At 34.9% G+C, this 25,331-nt stretch overlaps 1 protein-coding gene across 5 annotated transcripts in view; it reads left to right on the plus strand.

Annotated features, from left to right (window-relative positions):
• Positions 1–21,079, plus strand: part of LEPR (leptin receptor) — a 70,356-nt gene extending 49,277 nt beyond the window's left edge. Inside the window, exons 13-19 of one of the 5 annotated variants that reach the window (XM_011936834.1) lie at positions 2,198–2,414; positions 4,159–4,341; positions 6,090–6,185; positions 7,513–7,618; positions 9,030–9,105; positions 13,208–13,300; positions 20,126–21,079. In XM_011936834.1, the coding sequence (XP_011792224.1) occupies positions 2,198–2,414; positions 4,159–4,341; positions 6,090–6,185; positions 7,513–7,618; positions 9,030–9,105; positions 13,208–13,300; positions 20,126–20,950 (1,596 nt within the window). In that variant the 3' untranslated portion in view covers positions 20,951–21,079. Of the gene's footprint in view, positions 1–2,197; positions 2,415–4,158; positions 4,342–6,089; positions 6,186–7,512; positions 7,619–9,029; positions 9,106–12,190; positions 12,303–13,207; positions 13,301–17,071; positions 19,362–20,125 lie in introns of those variants that run through there. The other 4 variants (XM_011936837.1, XM_011936835.1, XM_011936839.1 and 1 more) reach the window with 4 other exon arrangements.
• The last annotated feature ends 4,252 nt before the right edge of the window (positions 21,080–25,331 follow it).

Below are 25,331 nucleotides of genomic sequence, written 5' to 3' on the forward strand. Positions count from 1 at the left end.
AAAGTAGATATACAGATGACAAATATGAATATTAAAAGATGTTCAACATCATTCATCACCAAAGAGTTGCAAATTAAAACAAGATACAACTCCACACCTATTAGAATGGCTAAAAAAAAAAAAAACAACCTGACAATACAAATTGCTGGTGAGCATGCAGGGCAGCAAGAACTCTTATTCATTGCTGGTGGAAATGCAAAATGGGACAGCCACTTTGGAAGACAGTTTGGTAATTTCTTACAAATTTAAATGTAGCCTTACCAGCCATATGATGCAACATTGCAGCCCAGGTATTTACTCAGGTGATTTGAAAACTTAAGTCTACATAGAAACTTGCATATGAATGTTTAAGCAACTTTAGTTATAATCACCCCAAATTAGAGGCAACTAAGATATCCTTCAAAAATGAAACGATTCTGTATACTTCTGAAATGGTGGGTGTATAGCACTACGCATCTGCCAAAACTCCTCGAACTTCATAACACAAAGAGTGAATCTTAATGCATGTAGATTAAAAAAAAAAAATCATTTAGGAGGTTGGAGGATCCCAGGATTGACTGTAGACTGTGACAAAGGAATCTACTTGTATTATAAGCGTATGAAGCAACTTCACGGAAGGTGGTGGGAGAAAAGGCCACTTTGGAACTTGAGGGGAGTTGTTGGAAATGTGTGGATCTTAGGACTAAAGGCGAAAGAAACTGTACATAAGCACTGTACTCTAGTTGACATAGTTCTCACAGGGCTATGGGCTAACAATTATGGTACTGCTCTACATGTACACTGGAAGGGGACAAGCAAGTAAATGGATGGTGGATAGTGGGACCCAGATTTCTCACTGTTGGATTGGGAGGTTACACACAAGCACAGGATGATACATGTGGCAATGAATTAGAGTTTGGGATACAAGTATGAACTTATATCTAGCTTAATATAGATACAGATAGATTCTGGTTTAGGATGCATGTACCTTTTCGTGATTTGTAAGCTAAGAGGGCCTAAAAGTAATGACATCCAGTAGTAAGGCATGTGCTCAGACTTATTTCTAATACCATCGTTCAATAACAGAAACAAGGGCTATTCGGAGAAATGGCTAATTTTAGGGTTGGGGCAGAAAAATACACGAGATTAGCCTGAAGGATCTTGTAGTACCACAAAGTAAGGAAGTTTAACATTCTCTTACTCGATGGTTACCAAAAAAAGTATTCATTAAAACTGACATAGATTTTTCAAATAAAACGCAAAATTTACATAACTTTGAGACGTTTCTTTCTGGGGGTGGCTGCTAAAATTTTACTTCCAACATTTCCAGATGATTCTTGGCAGGGATACATGTATTTGTGTTTATTTTTCTCTGCCATTTCTAACTTAGAGGCATCTCACTGGCAAGAAATTGAGATGTACTGTTTTAGTCTATGATATACAGTCCAGCCTTCTCTGGCTTTATAAGGGATTGCCAGCATTTAATATTACCTGCCACAGGTGAAGTTGATTGGGGAAATGGGGTACATGGTTAACCTCTGTGGAACATAAGAATAGAATTGAACTAGATACCTATTTTACATCGGAATCCTTAATGACCTGATATTATTATTTTTTAATCATATGACAGAAATGCTGGGGTGCCATAGACACTGTTTTGATATCCTGTTACTCTTTAACGTTTGCAGGCATTCTTACATTCTAGATAATCTTCCAAGCATATCAGAGGAAAGGAAAATGAATGACAAATCTTACTATGATTAATATATGATGATGAACATCTTCACAGCTTTTCTTGCTGCTTTTCATTATCTGAGGGTTATTTCTTGTTTGCTTTTTAGATGAGAAAACTCTCTACCCCTTATCAGTCTTTGATTTCTCTAAAATTAGAGTGAAACTTCTTGGTAGAAAAGTGTCTTGATCATATCCCTACTTTATTATCTTCAAACGATTTATTCTCTGGGCCTTAGGAAAAAAAACCTGAAAAAGGGGAAAATAAGTTTGCTATGCTCTATAACCATCCAGATACCTTCATGGAGACTGTGGCAGAGGCAGACTCTATCCCACTCATCTCCCCAGCCTCTCAGCCTTGTAATAGTACCTGCCCTGATCTGGCCCCTGCCTCCTAATGAGAAATGTAGGATGAGAGTTATGTGAGCTCAGTTAGTATAAAAAGCACTGCAGCCCTTAAACTAATCAATTTCTATATTTACTACAGCCCCTGATGAAAAATGACTCATTGTGCAGTGTTCAGAGATATGTGATAAACCATCATACTTCCTGCAATGGAACATGGTCAGAAGATGTGGGAAATCACACTAAATTCACTTTCCTGTGGACAGAGCAAGCACACACTGTTACGGTTCTGGCCATCAATTCAATTGGTGCTTCTGTTGCAAATTTTAATTTAACCTTTTCATGGCCTATGAGCAAAGGTAAGAAGAGGTACAGAGTAGTAATCCATTGCCTCTTTTAATATTTAACTTTTGCAAACTCTCCTATTTTAAATTATCTTTCAAACAACCTGCAATTCTCTGCATCTGAAAGTCTCTCTTTCACCTTTCGTCTCTTCTTTGTCTGGAAAAATAACAAAGTACATTGTACAATGATCATGTAATACAGTCCTTGAGCTTTCATGTGGGAGAACATTGTTGTAATGGTATTCTAATATATGAGAATGTTTTAGTGAATCTAATACTTAAATCTTTTGGACCAATGGAGATCTTTCGGTCAATAATTCTCTCTCCCTATATACATATACATGTATATATTTATATTCACACATACATACATATAAATATGTAAAAATAAGTATATATCATATTAAATATATGTTTAACATTATGTAAAATAGTAATAGCATGACATATGGATGCAGGTTAATTGCTGAGACTTAAAATTACTATGGACTTCATTTAATGTGAGTGACAAACCTCCTTGCATTAATTTTGATATATCTGATTAATCAGAGAATTGAGACCCACTTTCAATAGGAGTTTCTACTCTAGGTTACATATTCAAAATGTAGATTTTTAACGGAAAACACAAATTTTCTGTGTCTCTACGAATCTATAGAGGCCTTTCCAAGTGTTACCTCCTTCTTGAAATCTTTGCTTATTGCTTTAATTGAATATGCCCTATCTCTTCTTTAAATCTCAGAGTCCTTCCTGTCTTTCTTAAAGTATTTTATGTCCTGCTTTACATTATGATTACCTTTGTATGTATAGTGTAAGCATCTTACGAGTTCCATAGTACCCAGCTCAATGTTTTACGCTTAACATTTTCTAAGTATATATATTCTAGAAATATCTGTAGAATGCCTCAGTTGGGTAGGTAGTGGGAACTGTAATATGAGAGAAACTATAATGGTTGGAGCATCCAGAGCCAAATAGGTAAGACAAGTATTAATGAAATAATCATATAAGTGAATGTCTATTTGCAAATTGAGATAAGGGCCTGCAGGAAAGGAATACAATTTTATGAAAGGAAAGAAAGGAAACTGACCTGGCATTGAGATTCAGAGAAGCGACCTTGAGGAAGTGGTACTGAACTGAAATCTGAAATGTGAGTAGAAACTAAACTTCCCCAAAAGATGTAGGGGAGGGCAGGAAAAGCATTGGCTGCTAACACGATCAGCCAGATCAAAAGTCAAGGGCACATGATAGAAAATGAAGACAGACAAAGGTGACTTTGGTGTGGAAAATCATGGAAGGCAGAGAGGTAGGCTGAGACTTGGCCCTCAGGGCCTCGTAGGCCTGATAGGAATTTTACCCTCAAATGTAGAAATCTGCTGGAGGCTTTTAAGTGGGATGCTGTACAGGTGGTGTTAAAATGAAAAGATTTGTGCTTTGAGAGTATCACTCCATCGGTGGGAGAGGATGGTTAATCGGCTTGTGCAGTATTCCATATGAGAATGCCTTTTCAAATACATCACAAAATTGCTTTTTTAAGATTTTAGGTAGTACCATGTTTCTCTTCAATATCATATATTCCCATATCTCTGTTTAAATGACTCTCATGATATAAAAAATAATTGTCAGGTATTATATTTATTTGTGTAAATTGTCTGTCTTCTCTTCCTTATCTCCTTCTTTAGTAGGTTATAAGTTCCTCAAAAGTATTAGTAGATTTTTTTATTAATTTTTAATTTAAAAATTGATTTCCTTCTTTTCCCCTCAGTAAATGTCGTGCAGTCACTCAGTGCTTATCCTTTAAACAGCAGTTGTGTGATTCTTTCCTGGATACTATCACCCAGTGATTACAAGCTAATGTATTTTATTATTGAGTGGAAAAATCTTAATGAAGATGGAGAAATAAAATGGCTTAGAATCTCTTCATCTGTTAAGAAGTATTATATCCATGGTAAGTTTACTATACTTCAGTGAGTTGCTCTCATGGATTACATGACACTACAGATTATTAATTTAATTAATATAGCCAGTTAATGAAAACTTCAAAAATATAGATGATACTACCATCCTAATACATATAATCCTATAACCTTTATCAAAACATTTAATTCTCTTTCTCTTCTTTTCTTTTCTTCTTCTTCTTCTTTTTTTTTTTTAATAGGGTCTCTCTGTGTTGCCCAGGCTGGAGTGCAGTGGAGCGAACATGGCTCACTGCAGCCTCTACCTCCCGGGCTCAAGCTATCTTCCCACCTCAGCTTCCTGAATAGCTGGAACTATAGGCACATGCCATCACACCCAGTTAATTAAATTTTTTTTTTTTTTGGTAGAGACAAGGTCTCACTATGTTGCTCAGGCTGGTCTTGAACTCCTAAGATCAAGTGATTCTCCTGTCTCAGCCTCCCAAAGTGTTGGGATTACAGGCATGAGCCACCAGATCCAGACTAATTCTATTTCCTTTGATATTTTCTCATTTTAATATTTTATACAGGGGATATCATATCATGTCAATTTTCTCCTCAATTTTTTCTACTATTGTTTTTAATGATATAGCATTTTATTCCAAAGTCTACTTAAACTGTTTGAGATTATGTTGCTTCTAGCTTTATCTTTTCTTAAATCATTTTTTAATAGCTTCTGATATCTTCTGCCAAATTGTTTCCTCAAACTGTGTACCGCCTTATAAGGCCACTAGCAATGAGTGGGAATGCTAGCCTGGTCAGAGGAGCTAGAACTGGGTGACCTAGACCAGGGTATTCTCCTAAAGGTAGACCAGTTATCCCAGGAGGTGAGTCCAGTACAAAGTATAAGTGCACAAGACAGCATTTCTAAGTTTGAGTAAAGATTGAGGGAAGTTAACTAGGGAGGCTAAGGATTGCTATGATCTTATTATACAATATCATACTAAGAACTCATACCATTATTTTATATCAGGGACCTAGAATTTAGCATCAGGGTACATTTATTTGCAAATTTTTGAACTGAATTTAGTTCATCACCACCGCTGCCTGGGTGGTTACTCTCTGTGCTTTTCTTTAAAACATGAGGATATAAAATTTAGGCTTCACAGAGATCTCTCTTCTTCTGGATATATTCTTCTAGAATATTCATATATTATTAGCATTTGTGAAAATCATGGATTGATCCACCTGGAGCTTTGCTATAGGGTTGGTCATTTTCTGTGGATCAAAATCCCAGGTATTGCAAAGGGTCTCGTGGTCTCTACCACCATTTTGTTTGCATAGGATTTCACAAGACTATTTAGTCTCCCAGCGACCTTGAATGGAATGGGGAAACTAAGTAAGCTAAATTCCTATAAAAAAAAGGAATATTGCCCACTTTGGGGGTAAGGGAGAGGTAGTAGAACATATTGCTCTGGAAAAGGAAATGAAGGAAAGAAAAAGCTCATACACCCTGCACTTGAACAAATTGGCTATCACTGGAACATGGTTTTGAAAAATTGCAATCTTCTGTCTCTGGGTAAGATTTTTTAGAAAAATATTTGGAAAACTGTTGTCATTACTAGATGATTAGAAGTGCTTAAGTGTGTTTTGAAACTCCCTTGATAATTTAATCCGTAAGTAATAAGTAATTTCTATGTTTGGAAATATAGGATAGTCACTTTAATTCTTTTTTAAAACGTATGTTCCACTCTACTGTTAATTACGTATAAATGAGCCTTTTATGTATTTTTCTCCTCAGATCATTTTATCCCCATTGAGAAGTACCAGTTCAGTCTTTACCCAATATTTATGGAAGGAGTGGGAAAACCAAAGATAATTAATAGTTTCACTCAAGGTAAAAATCATAATTTTAGTTTCCTTTTACACCAATGTGTGTGCCTAATTTGTCAGTAGTAATATTGCCATCTGATTATTCTTTTTCTGATAGAATCATGGAAGAGTCCAGAGTCTTCTGTAGATTTTTCATGGTGAGGTTCCAAAGGAAATATTTTTTTCCTCCAAAAATAAAACTGGAGGTATAGAAATAAAGTCACTGGGCCTCTTATATTTCTGATTCATCTTACTGTATTTGGAATACCAACATTTTGATTTTGTTATTACTTTTTAAATTGTCTTCAAATCTAAGCAACCTAGCAATGATATTTCAAGAGATAAACATTTCATCTAGTGTTAGAATAAAAATCATTTAAAAAATTCATACACGTATTATTCAACAGATATTAATTGAATATTGTTCTAAGCACTGGGGATTGAATCATAAACATAAGTTTCCGCCCTTATGGATCTTAAATACCGGTGCTCTAATTGACAGTGATGGGCAATAAATAATTATATAATGTCAGATAGAAATAAGTGCCATGAAGGAATATAAAAACAAGATAAAGGGATGACATTAAATGTGGCATTTTAGTTGATAGCCAGAAATGGTCTTTCTATGGAGGTAGATAATATTCGAGTAGAACTTTGCAAGTACAGTAAGACCCTACTTGATATTGTCGGTAGATTCTTGGAAACTGCAACTTTATGCAACATGACGTACAGGAGGTCCTTGAATAACATCATTTTGTTCAAGATAGTTTCATTATAATGTTGATGAGGAAAAAAAAGATTTTGTTTTACATTGCCATTTCACTTAACATTGCAGTTTCCAAGAGCCTATCAATGATGTTCAGTGAAGACATAACTGTACAAATAGCAAAAGCATTCCAGGCAAAGGGACAGTGTGTGAAGAGCCCCTAAAGAGTGGGGATGCTTGGTGGTTCAAGAAACAGCAAGGAAATCAGTGTGTGTGGAGTGAGCAAGATAGAGATTGGCAGGTGTGGAAGGTTGGGTCCTCCAGGAGTAGATACTGACACAGTCATCATAACAGTTTTGACACCTTGACCCCTTATAATATAAACATGATCAGAGAGAGAGGAATGACAAATGAATAAATTTGAAAAAATACTTTGCTAATTTATAGTAGATATGATGCTGAACAAAATAGTATTTTATTAATGTGATCACAACTTATTTTTATCTTGCTGTTCTTTATTTTTATAGTTTTGAAGGTAATAGAGATTTATGATGAAATCAGAAAATGTCTACTATAATTTTTGATACAGAAAGAAATTAATATTTCCTCAAGTCTCTGAGTTGTGTAAATTGTATTTCTTTTTCAGATTATACTGAAAAACACCAGAATGATGCAGGTTTATATGTGATTGTGCCAGTAATTATTTCCTCTTCCATCTTATTGCTCGGAACATTATTAATATCGCACCAAAGGTATTGTACTTGAGGTTAAGAATCTTTAAGGCAAAAGTCCTTAAGCATATTCAAACCCTGATTTAAAACCTTCTAAATCAGGAATATTAAAGTCTTCTAAGTGCGTTTATATGTAGTCTGTATACAATTAAGATAGCATAAAAAGGAAAGGCCTGTTGTCAGGAAATGGCATTCCATTTTGCTAGGACTATAAGAGTTAAAGAATGAGGAAAGAAACACGAAATGCAGCTTAACAGTTAAAGACAGGTTTTCTTTAGATAAAACCTGAGAGGGGCTTCTGGCCAATTTTGGTCAGACGCCCTTTCTCTTATAGACTAAGAGTATATATTGGTTTTAGGGTGAGGGGGCTTGTCACAAGCTTGGAATGTTTATGTGTGAGGGAGAAGTTTATGGTGGAGTTGGAATGTCTCTGGGAGGAGGGGAGGTTATCTTGGGGCTGACATGTCTCTGGTCAGGGAGGTTGGAATGTTTCTGGTTGGAGATGTTATTTGTCATTTATGGTCATGCTGACCTTAGCCATTAGGCTGATGCCCTTTGGATTTAGGTGGTTTTTGATTAAGGTGAATTTTAAAATGAGGTGCTTGTCCATGATGGTGATGCTCTTGCTCTGTCAAGGACAACATAACTTCAAGGAAGAATTTAGCTTTTTTTTTTAAATGTATGTACATTCAGAAAACAACAAGCTTATAACAGGAAATCCTAAGCAGTATGTTCTTGGAGGTGGCAAAAATGACTTTCAGAGTTCTGCAGTTTGGGTCAAGGACTTTTTGTGGTGAAGTGGGTGGTAAAAGTAGCCTTTTAGTGGTGACCTGGAGCTGTCAGTTCATTTATGATCAGCAGGCACTCTGCTTTTTAGAAATCAGAACTGTGTGGCTCAGTCTGCTTGGCTTGTCAGGCAAATAAATGACTGAGTTCCGTGGATGGTGGCATGGGTGCCATGGTAATCTCTGTGCTGAGAAGTCCAGTGTGGTTATTTTACACATGCCAAATCTCTGTAGAAACCATTGTCTTCAGGCAAAAAAGAGGGAGAGGAGATTTTAGAATCGGAATTTATCTTTTAGTTAAGTGAGTTGATGGGGCCACATCAAGTGGAATTTTTTCTGGTACCCACTTGGTGGCCATTTTTAATATGTCAGTTTCTTTGAGAGAAATCTATGCAGTGTTTAGCATGGTGCTTGGCACACGGCTTTCAATAAGTATTGGCTATTTCTATTATTACTGTGATTTTCGATTTTGGTCTAGATAAAAGTTTGGTAGAAATCTTCATGGGCTAGCATGTGAAAATGCATCTGACCCTACAGAGGCATAGTTGATCTGGTGGACTAATTTCTAGCTTGTCTATTCACTAACTGTTCACATTTTCAATATGAATGTTTTTCTCTGATTTTGATGCCCTGTTTATCCTTTGTAGAATGAAAAAGCTGTTTTGGGAAGATGTTCCAAACCCCAAGAATTGTTCCTGGGCGCAAGGACTTAATTTTCAGAAGGTTGCTTTTTCAATTTTTTTAACCCAGAATGTATAAGATTGTATTGTAGATACCATATGACTTATAGAGCATTAAGCTTTTTTGAGATTTAAAAGCTCGTATTTTATTCAGTTCATCTTAATATGTATATTTATTATATATTTTCAAGAATAGCAGGATGCAGGGATTTGAAATCAGGAAGAAACAAATTTCAGTGCATAGTTTATCGTATGAGAGTTCACAATATACATATGTTGCTTCTGTGTCACAGCACATAATAAAATAAATATTATAAAGTTAAGGGTCAATCTGATGGACAACAGATACTTGGATACACTTTTTTTGGTATAAACTGTCTTTAGGCAAAAGGCTAGAATCAATATTTTTATTGGCAATAATTAGCCTCATAATTATTTAAATAAATTAGAAAATTATATGATCCTCAAATATTACAATCTGAAAAGTGCAGTAATCATAATAAAACTTATATTTATGCAGAAGTTCCTTTCAAGTACAAGTATTTTATGAAAGTTAGTCAACTATAATAAAATAATTTGTATTTACTTCTATAGTAGGATTTTTCAGAAAGCTCTAAAGTTTATTGAATGTTTTATTAATTCTCATAATGTCCCTTGAAGCAAGGTTAGCTTTCTACTCATATAACTGGAAAAATAGAATTCAGTCAAGTCAAAATACACAAATTTTTAATCAATACTTATTGGGAGGTAATTATCCAGGTTCGGTGATTGTGTCTTTGTCATTAGTCACTTGTTAAAAGTCTTCAATGATTTCCTTTTGAATACAAGATGTAAACTAAAGCCTCCTGAAGCTATTAATAGTACTCAATGACCTCTTTCTACAATCTGTTATCAACCTACCTATGCGACTTTTTCTGTCTGTGGGCCTTGATGATACCTTTACTGTTCCCATCCACCTACACAGAGCCTTCCTTGTACGTGAAGATCTTGCTCTAGGCCCTTCTTTCCTGATGCCTTCCTTTAGCCAGTGTAATTCAAAAGACTTTCTACCCCCTTTAAGTTCCTAGAGCATTGTATTGTTTTATTTATTGTGGATAGTGCTCTGATTTCAAAGACTGTATTTTATCCATCACAAATATTTGTGGTATTCTTCCTGCAGTTGTATATATGCAAAGCACTGAGATACATATTCTTACATTTATTAAGATGTTTACTGACATTCTCAATGTTTCGATTTCCTCTTCTGTGAAATAGGCTACTTACCTTATTAGGTTGTTTGGGATACTAAAACGATGGTACTTGTGACTTAGCAAGGTCTCAACAAATATTAGTTATTATTTACATATTAGTGTATTTTATATTACTATTATTATTCTTTCAGTTACCCTATGGGACAAGTGTTATTCTCTCTATTTTACAGAAGAGAAAGCTGAAGTTCATAGTGGTTCAGTAACTTGTTTTAGAGGCAAGATTAGCTTACCAGTTTGTCTGGCTTTGAAGCCTGTTCTAATAGCAGCTGTTCTCTATAGCAGTGGCTTCTTTTTCTTTCTTTCTTCTTCACCATGACCCACAGTGAAAAAACTTAGGTTGGTGCAAAAGTAATTGCAGTTTTGGCATTTTTAATGTATAAACACATTTTGCCTTTCAACCTAGTACACCATAGATAGAGATATGCAAGACCTAAATGAAAGATACGCAAAACAGTTTTACTACTTGCTTGAAATAGAATGTTTTAAAATTCTATTTTATTTGTTAAAAATGCTGGTTGCAAGACACTAAATTGATTTCACAACATTCGAGTGGCCTATGATTTGCAGTTAGAAAAACACTGTTCTACAGCTTATCAATGAATAAGTAAACAACTAATATTGTAGACATAATGAACAATGACAAAGATTGAATTGTAATTTCTCAGCAGGAGAAAGAATACCCTGTCTTCAGAAGCAGCAGCAGTGTTGTTTTATATATGAACAATTCTTTCTATAGAAACTTCACTTTGCCTGGTCTAACCAGCCACACTCCTATCACTCCTCACCTGTGCTGTTGTTCACTAAGCCGCAGTCTCCTTTCATTAAAACAGCGTTGCCGAGTTTTTCAAGTAAATATTTTTCTCTCATTTATCTTTTATTATGAATTCATACAGTGACATGTTGTGTAGTTGTGATTAGAAAGTCAAATATTTCCAGAGATTTTTAAAATATCAGTCCTACAAATAAGAACATTCGCACCCACTGTATTTTAAAAATTCTTCACATTTCTTTAATTTACCAGAACTTGAAAAAATGTGGCAATATTTCAGTCTACTTATATATAAGGTCTGTCAGACGACCTGTGATAGCATTCATTTCATCCATATATTCAATATGATTGAATACTTATCCTATACCAGTCACTATAGTATGCCCTGGCATTATAAGGAAAAGAAAAATACTGTATGCTCTTGAGTATACAGTTTAGTGGGGAAGATAATCATTAATACATTTATCATGGAAAGAACATTACTATTTTTTGTACAAATTTATGGGGCACATGAGAAATTTAGTTACATGTATATAACACATAATGATCCAATCACAACCTTACAGTTGTAAACTACATGTTGTGAAAGAAGGGGTCCCATTGTGCTGAGCACTTATAATGTGGGAACCTGGCTTATCGGTGGAGGTGAATGAATAAAGTTAAGCAAATTACATTTGGGCCAAGATCTGGTAGATGAACAATTATTAAGTACGTTTTGAGGCAGAGATGTGGTGTCCAGCTAAGCACCTGCAAACACTAAGGCATGTGGAAGGCAGTGCCCAGCGTATTCACAAACTGGAAATGGGAAGACTACAAGACGTTTTCTTAAATATGAGGGTTTTATGTCAAAAACCCTAAATACTTATCTAAATAAAATTCCTAAAGCTTCACTATATAAGTATATATTAATTCAGGGAATGATCATCTTACTTTTTAATGCCGCTTAAAAAGAGGCTGAAACACTCTCCCTTCAGCATTTAAGCTCTGAAATCTTACCTATGGACCACCATGAAGTGGCTTCTCAGTGTTCAGGAGGGCCATGAAATGTTCAGGCCCACATCAGCAAAATGCAGTGTCAGCCTGCACCAAATTCTTTTCCCCTTTGCCAGAAAATGCCTGGCACAAAGGAACTACTGGGTGGAGGTTGGTTGAATCAGGAAATGCTTGAGGACTACGTCCTACCCTGCTGCCACACCTGCTCTCCCTGAGGTGCGCACAGTGCTGCCACAGGTCATCTGACAGACCTTATATACAAGTAGATTGAAATATTGCCACATTTTTTCAAGTTCTGGTAAATTAAAGAAATGTGAAGGATTTTTAAAATACCATGGGTGTGAATATTCTTATTTGTAGGACTGATATTTTAAAAATCTCTGGAAATATTTGACTTTCTAATCTTGTAAATTATTATTATTTTTTTTTTTTTTGAGACGGAGTCTTGCTGTGTCGCCCAGGCTGGAGTGCAGTGGCCGGATCTCAGCTCACTGCAAGCTCCGCCTCGCAGGTTCACGCCATTCTCCTGCCTCAGCCTCCCGAGTAGCTGGGACTACAGGCGCCCGCCACCTCGCCCGGCTAGTTTTTTGTATTTTTAGTAGAGACGGGGTTTCACCGTGTTAGCCAGGATGGTCTCGATCTCCTGACCTCGTGATCCGCCCGTCTGGGCCTCCCAAAGTGCTGGGATTACAGGCTTGAGCCACCGCGCCCGGCCGTAAATTATTTTTTAAGAACAGCTAACCCACAAGATGCTTAGTTTATTACTAGGGCTGACCAGCTGCATAAATAACACTGTTAGGAATAAATCAGGTTTTGGAATATAATAGAACACTTAAAGAGTGAAGGAGAATATAACTTCAAAGATTTTATTAATGATAAAAATCTTGTAAAATTCATTAACTTTTTTCTATTTAGCCTGTTGTTTTAATCTCCTAAATAATTAAAATGTACCTTTTTCTTTTTGAGACAAGGTCTCACTCTGTCACCCAGGCTGGAGTGCAGCATTGCGATCTCAGCTCGCTGCAGCCTCGACGACCCTGGGCTCAATTGATACTCCCACCTCATCCCCCGTGGTAGCTGGGACCTACAGGCGCATGCCACCATGCCTGGCTAATTTTTGTATCTTTTTGTAGGTATGGGGTTTTGTCATGTTGCCCAGGCTGGTCTTGAACTCCCAGACTCAAGTGATCCACCCACCTCGGCCTCCCAAAATGCTGGAATTACAGGTGTGAGCCACCACATCCGGCCTAAAATATGCTTTTTAAAGGAAAAATAACATAGCGTAACTCACTTTATATTACTAAAGAGGAAAAGGGAAATTTACCATCCACCCTATGTTTCATATTCATGTTATTTTATTTAATTATTTCATAGGGCTAATAACCTTATATTTTCTGATGATAAAACTGAGACCCAGAGTGGTTCAGGAGCTTGTCTTGATCACCCAGGCTGTCCATGTAACATCTGTGATTCAAATCCAGATCTGTCTGATTCAAATTGATACCTGTGCTATCAGTTCCATATTAAAAATATGTTTCTTAATATGCTTAATGCCACTAAATTATACACTTAAAAATAGTTCAAATGGTAAATATTGTTATGTATATTTTAGCACCATAAAAATGGGCAAATGATGTGAATAGGCATTTCTCCAAAGAAGATATACAAATAGCCAAGAAGCACAAATGAAAATATGCTCAGTGTCATTAGACAATAGAGAAACACAAATAAAAACCACAAGACGCCCAGTAGGATGGCTATAATAAGAGACAGATAATAAGTGTTGGTGAGAATGCAGAGAAATTAGAATTATCATATACTGATAGTGGGAATGGAAAATAGTGCAACTCTTTTGGTAAATAGTCTGACAGTTCTTCAAAAGGTTAAACATAGAATTATTACATGACCCAGCAATTCCATTCCTAGGTATATACTCCATAGAAATGAAATAGCAAATCCACATGGGAACTTTTATATGAATAGCAGTATTATTCATAATAGCCAGAATGTGAAAGTAAACCCAATGATGAATAAATAAGCAAACAAACAAAAAACCCACAGTATATTGCAAAGAAAGCAGACCACAGGGGCCTATTGTTTTTAAAAATAATTCAAATACAAATATAGTATTTTTTAAAGGAAGTAATAATTTCTATATCAAGTATTTAATTTGTTCTCCAAATTCAGATATTTTGAATATTGATTTTTATGAAAGCACTCTTAACCTGTAATTTCTAGACATCTAACATGATTTTCAAAATCTTCCCTAAAATTAAAAAAAAATTCTCCTCATTTTTGTTGTTTTGAATTTTCAATGATGAATCTGGAGTGGTTCTTTTTTTATTTAATGTGGTTATTTTTTGAAGAGACTTTCAATTCCATGTCTCCTGTCAATTCTAAGAAATTATATTATTTCTTTGATAATTTCCTCTCCTCTTGTTTCTTTGTTTCTCTTTCTAGAATCTATATGTTGGATGATGGAACCTTTGCATAGATCTTCCACATTTCTTACCTTTTATCTCATATTTTCTGCTTCTTTGCTTTGTGTGTGTGTGTGTGTGTGTGTGCTACATTCTGAGACCTTGTCATACCCTCTTCTTCCAGTGTATCTGTTGGATTTTTATATACTATTATTTTTGTAAATTTCCAAATATTCTTTCTCAGAGTATTCTGTTCTGGTTTTATGCATATTTTCTTAAATGTTGCTAGAAATACAAATTCGAGGACTTTTGTTCTTTTATTTTAAAAATTCTTTTTTCTTCTATACCCTGACTTATCTGTGTTCCTTCTAGGTCATATGTTCCTGTTGTTTATCTTGGCCTCTCTTTTATTATCTCAGACTTTCCTCCCAATATCTAGTAATCCTTTGTTTTCCTTTCATGTTTAGGAATGAAACAGTAGACAGGCTGACTGGGAGCCCAGTGTATATAGGCAGGGATTGTTGCCCTGGGTGAGTAGGCAGGGTTCTCTGGCCAGATGAGGAAAGATGTGCTCTCAGCTAGCAATATTCCACGGCTGCTGTCTTCCTCCCCAGACTTTTGAGAACAAACCCTCAGTCTGGTTTTGAACGGTAGTTCTTACATGAAGGCTCTTCCATGTTCAGCAGAGGAGTAGAAGGGCCCCATTCCATATATAGAACTTCCATTAGGCCCCAGTTTCCAGTCACAGTTCTCTTTTCTTCCTGTGTTTTTACGTGCCATTTCTTCACGCGCTGTCTCTGCTGTATACGGCAGGGCTAATTTTCTTTCTCCTCAGCTGCAGCTGGATATATTCTGGTCTTCAGCTTTCTTTGCTCACCTTCTTTGATCTATACTCTTCCAATTGGTTTCTATCTTTTAGCAGTGAATGAAAATTACTCATTTCTCATTAGCCCTCTCAGATCACCTTCTTTGTGGTGGGTCTGTATTTGACTCATTTACATACTGCCATTCCAACAGAATCTCTAGAGAGACAAGAGAGAAACCTGTTCAGTTTGCCATCTTGAATCAGAATACCATTTCTGTTTATACCTTAAAAATCAGAACCTTAAACACAGATTGAATTTTTGTTGTAAGAAAATGTATTATGCTAACTCAATAGCCTTGCTTTTCTTCCAATTCAAATTTTAGAGTGTAAAAGAACTATGACCTTTCTTACTTTGTTTTGTACCTTTTTACCTTAGCATTTCTGCCTAATTTGTTAAATTTCTTCTAAATCCAAATCACCTGGGTTTTTCCCTTAAAGATATTTTAAGCCTCTTTAATTCATTTTCAATTTGTTCCACTCCTTTTTATTCTTTAATTATTTTACAATATTTTTCTCATTCTCTGTTTTTTGTTTGTTTTTATCCAGCCATGCTGCTATGTCTACATTTATGCCAGCTTTCACAAGAGTTTACTCCATTTAACAACTTCCTTTAGTGGGGCTAAAGCTAGAAAGAAATAGATTTTTCCTTGGGATCTAAAAACTATCTTAGATTCCCCAGCCAGCCCTAGGCCTCCAAATAAGCAGCTCAACAACCTGCGGCCTCCCAGAACACCATCCTCACAGATCTGAATTAGAAGCATCCCTAACATTGCTAGATGGCCTTCCAAACGTGTGGAAGAGCTGGTGCATTTTCGAGTTAAAAGTTCTGTTTAGAAGTAACCATCTGCCCTATGCCCGGAAATGCACATTACTGGGCCTAGAAGTGTATATTTCACTCCCCTAAAAACACAACTTCAGTTTTGTGTATTTTCTTGCTCCTTATGGCCCTCAGGTTATGAGGAACCAGGAGAGAGTATAAATTAATCTGCTGAATTTTATCACAGCAAGTAGTAAAGGAAAACAAATAACATGTTCTTCTGCTTATTTGTATTTGGGACAACCTTTCATCTTCCATTGTGTTATAGAAAGATCGTTGGACTAGAAAAAAAGAACTAAGTCAGGGTCCTCCCTATACTTTAATTATCCATGTAACCTTTAGCAAATGATCTTGGCAGCCTCAATTGCTTTGTCAGAAAAAAGGGAGACACTTGGACCATATGATTTCTCAGATCTTATTTCTAGATTTTAAAAACCCATGGTAATGAATGGTTCTGTGATTCTATTCTTTACCATTTTTAGCATGTATTTCTCTTTATTTTTTTTATTTTTCTTTTCACTGCTTTCCTCTTTTATTCTTTCTCGTTCCAAACTATCCTATATTGCTGTTGGTTCTCCCTCTTTTAACTTTTCCAGCTCGTTGTTCTTCTCTCCTTTTACCTATTCTGTTATTTCCCTGTAAGTTTTTCCCTTCCTCAGGTTATTAAAGCTGTCCTTAGAGTGTGATATGAAGACATTCGTTAAGAAAAAGGGAGAAGCCACCTTAGTTCAAAATTTTGCCCTTTCCCAAAAGGATGCATTATTGTAACCTGACACAAAAATTTATAGTCCAGAACGCATGCTTGACAGATAATGTTTATTGAAATCTTTTATCTTTTTCTTTGTGAGTGATTTTTTATTTTGCTTTCTTATTTTGTTTTATTTTATCTAAACAGAGAACGGACATTCTTTGAAGTCTAATCATGATCACTACAGATGAACCCAATGTGCCAACTTCCCAACAGTCTATAGAGTATTAGAAGATTTTTACATTTTGAAGAAGGGGAGCAAATCTAAAAAAAATTCAGTTGAACTTCTGAGAGTTAACATATGGTGGATTATGTTGATTTAGAACTTAAAATAGGTGTGTAAATTTGGGTTCAAAATATAGATTTGAGTCCAGTTCAGTTTGGATGTATGATTAATTTTCAAATCATCTAAAGTTTAAAAGTAATATTCATGATTCCTGGCTTTTAATTTGTCATATTCCTGGTCATAAAACATTAAGAAAATTAAGGCTGTTGCTGTCATTACGTATCTATTAAATGTCATCAAATATGTAGTAGACAATGCTGTAATTAGGTGAACTCTAAAACTGCAATGTCTGACAAATAGCTTTAAAAATACAATGATTGTAAGTATAGAATCAGTGAAAATATTTAGTTTGTATTTTTATGTCCAAAGTTTTCCATTTTAGATTCCTTTATAGACACCTCAGCCTAAAAACCAGCCTATTCGGGTGTTCTTCTGAATATTTCCTGGCATTTTTATATCTAACTTTGTTCAGCCTGAGAATTTCAGTTTTCAATATCCTTGAAAATGGCTTAAGTGCTAACTTCTGTTTCAGTTAAAAGAAAGCCCGAAGTTGTGTTTCTGCTGGTCACAGGACAGTGGGAGTTACAGTTCATATAAGAATGACCCTACGTATCCAAGTCAGATGGACCAGATCAGAAGGGAACATCAACTTCTAATCCAGCTTTCTTGTTTAATTATGACCTAAATATAATTTACTTCCACTAAACCATCCAAGACCTCTGGCAGGCAGGGAAATGGGCAGTGATGCAAGAAAGGGAGACTCTTTGGAGCTTTTACAAATAGTTCATGGTGAGGACAGGACTTTTCTACTTTCAAACAGACCGCTTGCTGGTTTTATGAATTCAGCACATGAATTACGCTGTGTTGCTCACATTCAAACCAAACCAAAGACTGTGTTTAATGAACTCAGTATTCAAATTTATTATATATAAATATATATATGTATATATGGATCCCTTATATTTAGATTTTACTCATAGTTTTATTTGAACGTAGAAAAGAACTCTACAAAAACAGGAAGAATATGTCTTTCTTCCGTTCTTGACTACTAATAGATGTCATTGAAATGTAAAATCTAAATGTGAAATTATGAAAAGATATTCTTTAATTACTGCCCACTGGACACATATTTAATATGTGCCTAGATTATTCTAAAATCTTTAAAAAAGATGCACATCATGAAATTTTTTTAATGAATATACTTTTAATAAAGTTTTATAACTCACTGACAAAACATATTTCAATAGTATATGAGTATGAGATTTCTTATCAAGTATGAGTGAAATATTCTATCTGAATGCATTTGAAGGCATTTACAGTATTTGATTTCAACAGGTACTGATAATGACATTTTAGAGAGCATGAAATATATCAAACACATCATTTGAAGGACGTATGTGATCTTGACTATGGTTATGGGTTTTTTTGTATGTATTCCTTGTTTCATATTGATAGCATCTAAGTCCTTTATTTGACAATCTTAATATGTAGGTTCATTTAAATTTTAAGACAGTTCAGTCCATATACAGTAGAAGCCTTAAGAAAAAAGAAAACGGGCAAGCAAATATTTGAAGAAAATTATAGAACTATAGATTTCTTTAGGAAAAAAACAGACATAGGAACAGTTTTCTCTTCATATATTATGATTTTGAATAATAGGAAAAGTTGTATTAATTTAGTATTTGTCATTATGCAGTATTTTAATACCTACATAAGTCTATTTTATTATTATATTTTGTGCTTGGTATATTTATTCCTTTATGTTTTTAATCACTAACATAATCTACTTAAGAGTATAAAACTATGCTAAACAAATTGTATTGTGTCTGGAATATACTTGCCATTATGAAGAACAGCTGGGTATACCATTATTTCAAGCAATGAATCTGAATTCTATTAGTTTAAAAATTGTAAAATTCAAGTTAAATGACATGTATGATATATAAGCTTAACACATTTTCTATAGACCTTAATTTAGTTGTGTTAATTTTTCAATGTGATGTATCAACAGCTTTTTTTATTTTGCATTTATTTTTTCAATGTGTTTACATTGTATGAATTGAGATTTTTGCCTGCAGATTCTTGATTTGTAGTTGCTTGGCAGGATTTTTCTTTGTGATATAATCATTTCTATAAAAAATATGATGTACATTTGTCTTGTGTATTTGTCTTCATTTCATATGTCCATAGTAAATATTTTTACATGAAGTTATTTATAAAGAATAGTAATTTACCAGTGTGTGATCATCTCTTTCATCATCATTGTTCTCAACATGTGATATTATTAGCTCTTATTTTCAGATAGTCTCAAGCAGATTCTCAGTATACAGCAGATAAGTTTTTAATAGTCAACACAATTACTTTACTTTCATACCATATCTTATTTCACAATACAGTTATTTTAACTGTTTTTAGACAAGTTATTTTGGTCATTTCATTTTATTATAATCCACTTTTTTCGATTTTGGGCTAAAATTTTTAGTTTGTGGGAATGTAATTTGCTACAAAATATTAGGAAGAAAGTATTTTCAGAAGATAGCATTTTCCAATAACAGTAGCCAATCGTTCCTGAGAGCTAAGCACTTGCAGACACTAATTTATTTCTAGCCACAACACCATGAAGCATATTTTTAGAGATGATGAAATTGAAAGGAAGAGAGGTTAATGTACTTGTTCATGGTTGTAGAATTGGAAGAACTCAAGTCTAAGTCTGTCTTGTCCCACTTTCAAATGCTATCTTAAACGGGCTCTTCCTTATGCTTTTTGATATATGGATTTTAGTAAAAAACTAGTTAATTTGTGGTTGACTTACATCCTTTATTATTAACTTAACACACTTCCATTTCTGCCAGTATGACATAATGAAGCAAAATTTTTTAACATAATTAAGCCTTAAAATGTGTGTTTTCTTTTAGCCAGAAACGTTTGAGCATCTTTTTATCAAGCATACAGCATCAGTGACATGTGGTCCTCTTCTTTTGGAGCCTGAAACAATTTCAGAAGATATCAGTGTTGATACATCATGGAAAAATAAAGATGAGATGGTGCCAACAACTGTGGTCTCTCTACTTTCAACAACAGATCTTGAAAAGGGTTCTGTTTGTATTAGTGACCAGTTCAACAGTGTTAACTTCTCTGAGGCTGAGGGTACCGAGGTAACCTGTGAGGACGAAAGCCAGAGACAACCCTTTGTTAAATATGCCATGCTGATCAGCAACTCTAAACCAAGTGAAACTGATGAAGAACAAGGGCTTATAAATAGTTCAGTCACCAAGTGCTTCTCTAGCAAAAATTCTCCATTGAAGGATTCTTTCTCTAATAGCTCATGGGAGATAGAGGCCCAGGCATTTTTTATGTTATCAGATCAGCGTCCCAACATAATTTTACCACACCTCACATTCTCAGAAGGATTGGATGAACTTTTGAAACTGGAGGGAAATTTCCCTGAAGAAAATAATGATGAAAAGTCTATCTATTATTTAGGGGTCACCTCAATCAAAAAGAGAGAGAGTGGTGTGCTTTTGACTGACAAGTCAAGGGTACTGTGCCCATTCCCAGCCCCCTGTTTATTCACGGACATCAGAGTTCTCCAGGACAGTTGCTCACACTTTGTAGAAAATAATTTCAACTTAGGAACTTCTAGTAAGAAGACTTTTGCATCTTACATGCCTCAATTCCAAACTTGTTCTACTCAGACTCATAAGATCATGGAAAACAAGATGTGTGACCTAACTGTGTAATTTCACTGAAGAAACCTTCAGATTTGTGTTATAATGGGTCATGTAAAGTGTAATAGATTACTTTATAGTTGTGGGTGGGAGAGAGAAAAGAAACCAGAGTCAAATTTGAAAATAATTGTTCCAAATGAATGTTGTCTGTTTGTCCTCTCTTAGTAGTATAGACAAAAAATTTGAGAAAGCCTTCATAAGCCTACCAATGTTGACACGCTCTTCTATTTTATTCCCAATCTGTAGTGGGAAGGTCCCTTGTTTCCAGCTAGAAATAAGCCCAATAGACACCATCTTTTGTGAAATGTAATTGTTTTTTTTCAGAGGGTGTGTTGTTTTACCTCAAGTTTTTGTTTTGTACCAACACATACACACACACACACACATTCTTAACACGTGTCCTTGTGTGTTTTGAGAGTATGTTATGTAGTTATATTTTGTGCTATCAGACTGTAGGATTTGAAGTAAGACTTCCCTAAATGTTTAAGATAAACAGAGAATTCAGCCCTGGACTAAGGGGTTATACTTGTGAAGACTAATAAGCCAATTGTTGTGTACCAAATTTAAGATATGTACCATAGAATGAAATAACCTCCAAGAATGGCGATGCCCACAATCTGTATTTTGATGACAGCACAAGCACTTTTGAAAACATAATGTCAGTTTTAATTCTTCTCTCTGAAAGATGTTGAAGTGGTCATTTTCTGATGAAGTTAGATTGCCAAATGTCACTGTATATCTCTCCAGAATAATTGTCTTCCCCCATCCCCGCCTGGACATATGCTATTTTTTTCCCTCACTGAGCATTCTCTCTACATAAACCAACCACTGTGTAGTACTTTACATACCTTAATTCAGTTAATTATTGCAATAATTTTATGAGACATCTATTACTATGCTACTCCTTAAAGATGAGGACAGTAAATAATTTGCCCAAGGTTACAGTCAGTGGGTGATGGAATCAGAATTCAGATTTAAATGCAGATTTTTTAATGTTAATGATTATGTTTTTACCTATACCCTACATAGCCATCAATTTTTTAAAAATGACTTATAATCAAAATTTATTAAGTAGAGGCCAGGCACAGTGGTGCACGCCTGTAATTCCAGCACTTTGGGAGGCAGAGGCAGGTGGATCGCTTGAGTTCAGAAGTCTTAAAACTAGCCTGGGCAAAATAGTGAGGCCTTGTCTATACAAAAAAACACAAAAATTAGCTGAGTGTGGTAGAAAAAAATGAAGATTATAAAATGTATTAAGTAGAAATATAATGCTGGATGAGAAATTAAGTGAGAATTGCACAGATCTCATGTTTGCCTTTAAAAACAAGATTGATACATAAGTTTATTATTTATTCAACTTTTGGTATGGTAAAAAATTCAAAGACAGCATATTGGGCAAGAAACTAAATTAAGAAACCTGCACATGTAGGTATTCAATGGCAAGAAGACGTTCAAGACTATCAGTATCATAAAAATAAATACTTTAGTGCTCAAAAATATGCCTGTGGGTTTTTAAATATTATCAGAATTTCATATTTAGACTAAGACAAGAGTCTCCCTATTTTGCTGTTACCCTAAATAAATCCCTACATTCCATCTCTATTCCTGTTGTGGCTATGAGTGAGCAGTTCTAAACAATGACAAAGATTCCAGACCCCACTTGTTAGATATTTTTCACACTTTATAATCAATTTCCACTCGGGAATCAATAAAGCCATTCCATGTCATAAGTATTTTTAAGATGTCTCAGGATCTCACATACTCAACTGATGACCCCCTTATAAGAAATAGGTGGAGGGCTGATAGCAACTCGTTACTTGATGTGGTACGAAAGCCTTAGTTCTATGCAAAGATAAAGGGAGAAGGGTTTTTTTCATGGACAATTTTACATGGCTTTAGAGACACAGAAACAGATGAAATATTACATGTATAAAAATTTTGGTAAAATTGACATTTTAAATACACGCTTATAGATTATAGGTATTTAATTGAAGATACAGTAAAGAAGAGATAGAAAATTAAATTTTGCCCCACTCTATCATTGAAGATTGACCTCTGAGCACGTCCGCTGAGACATGGTATTCTGCTGTGATCTGGTACCCAGAATAACAGGAAAGAGAAACTGATAGATGTTTTCATCAGTCCAAGAATGTATGTATCTTACTTGAGTGAATTCAACAGTCCCAGGATCACTGTAGTGCTGTAGGTATGTGTTAAAGAAATTTAGTGACAGCACATTAACCTGAGATCATTGATATCATCTTGGTTCAGCCTCAGTTCCCCAGATAAGTGAACAAACAAACAAAAATGCGCTTCAGAAATACTGAAATTCCGAGGCAATTTTTCATGGAAAGTGCTGAACAAGTATAGTTTGGCCTATTGGTATGTGTAGACTTAGATCATATTTATTGTCAATGGGCTTGAATTCTGATTTCCACTTTTGAAAGTTTATTTTACTATGTATCATTATGTTTTATCGGGACCTTGTGAAAACTACCTGCCATGAAATACTGGATTTTCACACAATTTGGAGAAAATTTAGAACGTTTTTGCTTCAGAATGGTCAGAAACTTCCCATTTCTTCCCATAGCTTCTGTAAAAAAATTTAAAGGAAGGAGAAGCTGAAATAGAGGCTATGGTCTTTTAAACTTATAAATCTAGAATTTTTAATATTTCATTTTAAGGCCTTAAACTGAAACACAAGCTACTAATCAGTCTTTCTAAATCTGACCTTCATGGAAAGCAACTCAGAAATTAATTTGTGCTATGGCTTCAAGTTCAAATAGATTGTTTGAAGAGAGATCATATGTCAGGGTTTGCAGGATTACAGGTTTTCTAACTTAAAACCCCAAAGAACAATGAAAAAGTTGAAGTACACGTCACTATGAATAGGCACCTTCTGTTGGATCCCTGTGTCCCATTTAGAGATGAGCTATAAGTTGACAAGAAGAATAGGAGCAGTTGTTTTTCCTTTTTAAGCCTAGTCATCAAATGGTAAAAGGACGTGGATGAAATTCCAATACCAGTGAGAGATTCTGGATTTAGAATAAGGTTTTATAATCTTAGGCATGACACTCTTCTACTTTTCATTTTTTCCCAATAAAACTTATTCTCTCTTCCATAATATCATATATATGGTCACATTACTTCAGAAATATTTATATTAACTCCTCCAAAGTTGAAAGAAAATAAACTTTAAGCTGTAAGAGTTGAGAATTATGCATACAGGGCTCACAGGTGGAGTTGGACAATATGCTGATAGATCTAAGACATACTGCAACCACAAAGTTCCATCTCACTTAGATGTGGATAAAGAAAGATCTGTTTCTGAATTATTTTCTGTGACCTTAAAAGAAATTTCTTCCACTTTTCATCTTTCAAGGGTCATCTTGATAGCTACCTTAACAAACCTTTCTAAACTATTCATTATTGAGAAAGCTCATTCTTAAATTTTAAGTCGCAAAATTAAATTGTCCACTCTACTTCAACTGAAATAAGCAGCATTCAAGAAAAAATTTAAACATAGTTACCAGGAAATGTGAAGAAGTATTTATAAAAGGAAGCTAGGTAAGTCAGTAATTTTACTCTTTCTTAAACAACTAGTTTAAAACAGTAAAGCACACCTGCATCTAATCACAATGTTAGGAGAGCAACTTAAAACATGATCAGCCTGTATTAGAACTGGGATATTGTTATATATATTTGTATAAGCATTAGGAGATGATGTCCATGTTTCTTGTTTGTTTGTTTGTTTGTTTGTTTTATGACGGAGTCTTGCTCTGTTACCCAGCTGGAGTGCAGTGATGTGATCTTGGCTCACTGCAATCCCTGCTTCCCAGGTTCAAGCAATGCTCTTGCCTCAGCCTCCCCAGTAGCTTGGATTACAGGCACAGCACCATGCCCAGCAATTTTTTTTTTTTTTTTTGTATTTTTAGTAGAGATGGGGTTTTGCCATGTTGGCCAAGCTGGTCTTGAACTCCTGACCTCAAGTGATCTGCCCTCATTGGCCTCCTAAAGTTCTGGGATTATAGGTGTGAGCTGCCGCACCTGGCCCTTCATGAGGTTTTATAGTGAATGAATTATTTTTCTATAAAGTTTATCAGTATTTATTTTGGAAAGCTACTGAAAATGTCTATTTTTCAAAATTAATTATGCTTAAGGTGTATGGCATTAAATTCAATTTTATGAAGCTTTCTGACATGTTTGCTAAAAAAACCTGGAACTCAGAATGAATTTGGAAGATATTTAATTTTGTAGTGAGATATCTATATTGTAGATACTGTACTTTTAAAACCTGTCATTAAGTGTTTGACATGTGGTTAACACTTTCTCTTTAGTCACAATTGGTATGTTAATAGGTGTTATAAACATAAGTGCCAAGATATGCATCACT

Source organism: Colobus angolensis, unplaced genomic scaffold (genome assembly GCF_000951035.1).
Source record: "Colobus angolensis palliatus isolate OR3802 unplaced genomic scaffold, Cang.pa_1.0 Scaffold158, whole genome shotgun sequence".
NCBI lineage: Eukaryota > Metazoa > Chordata > Mammalia > Primates > Cercopithecidae > Colobus > Colobus angolensis.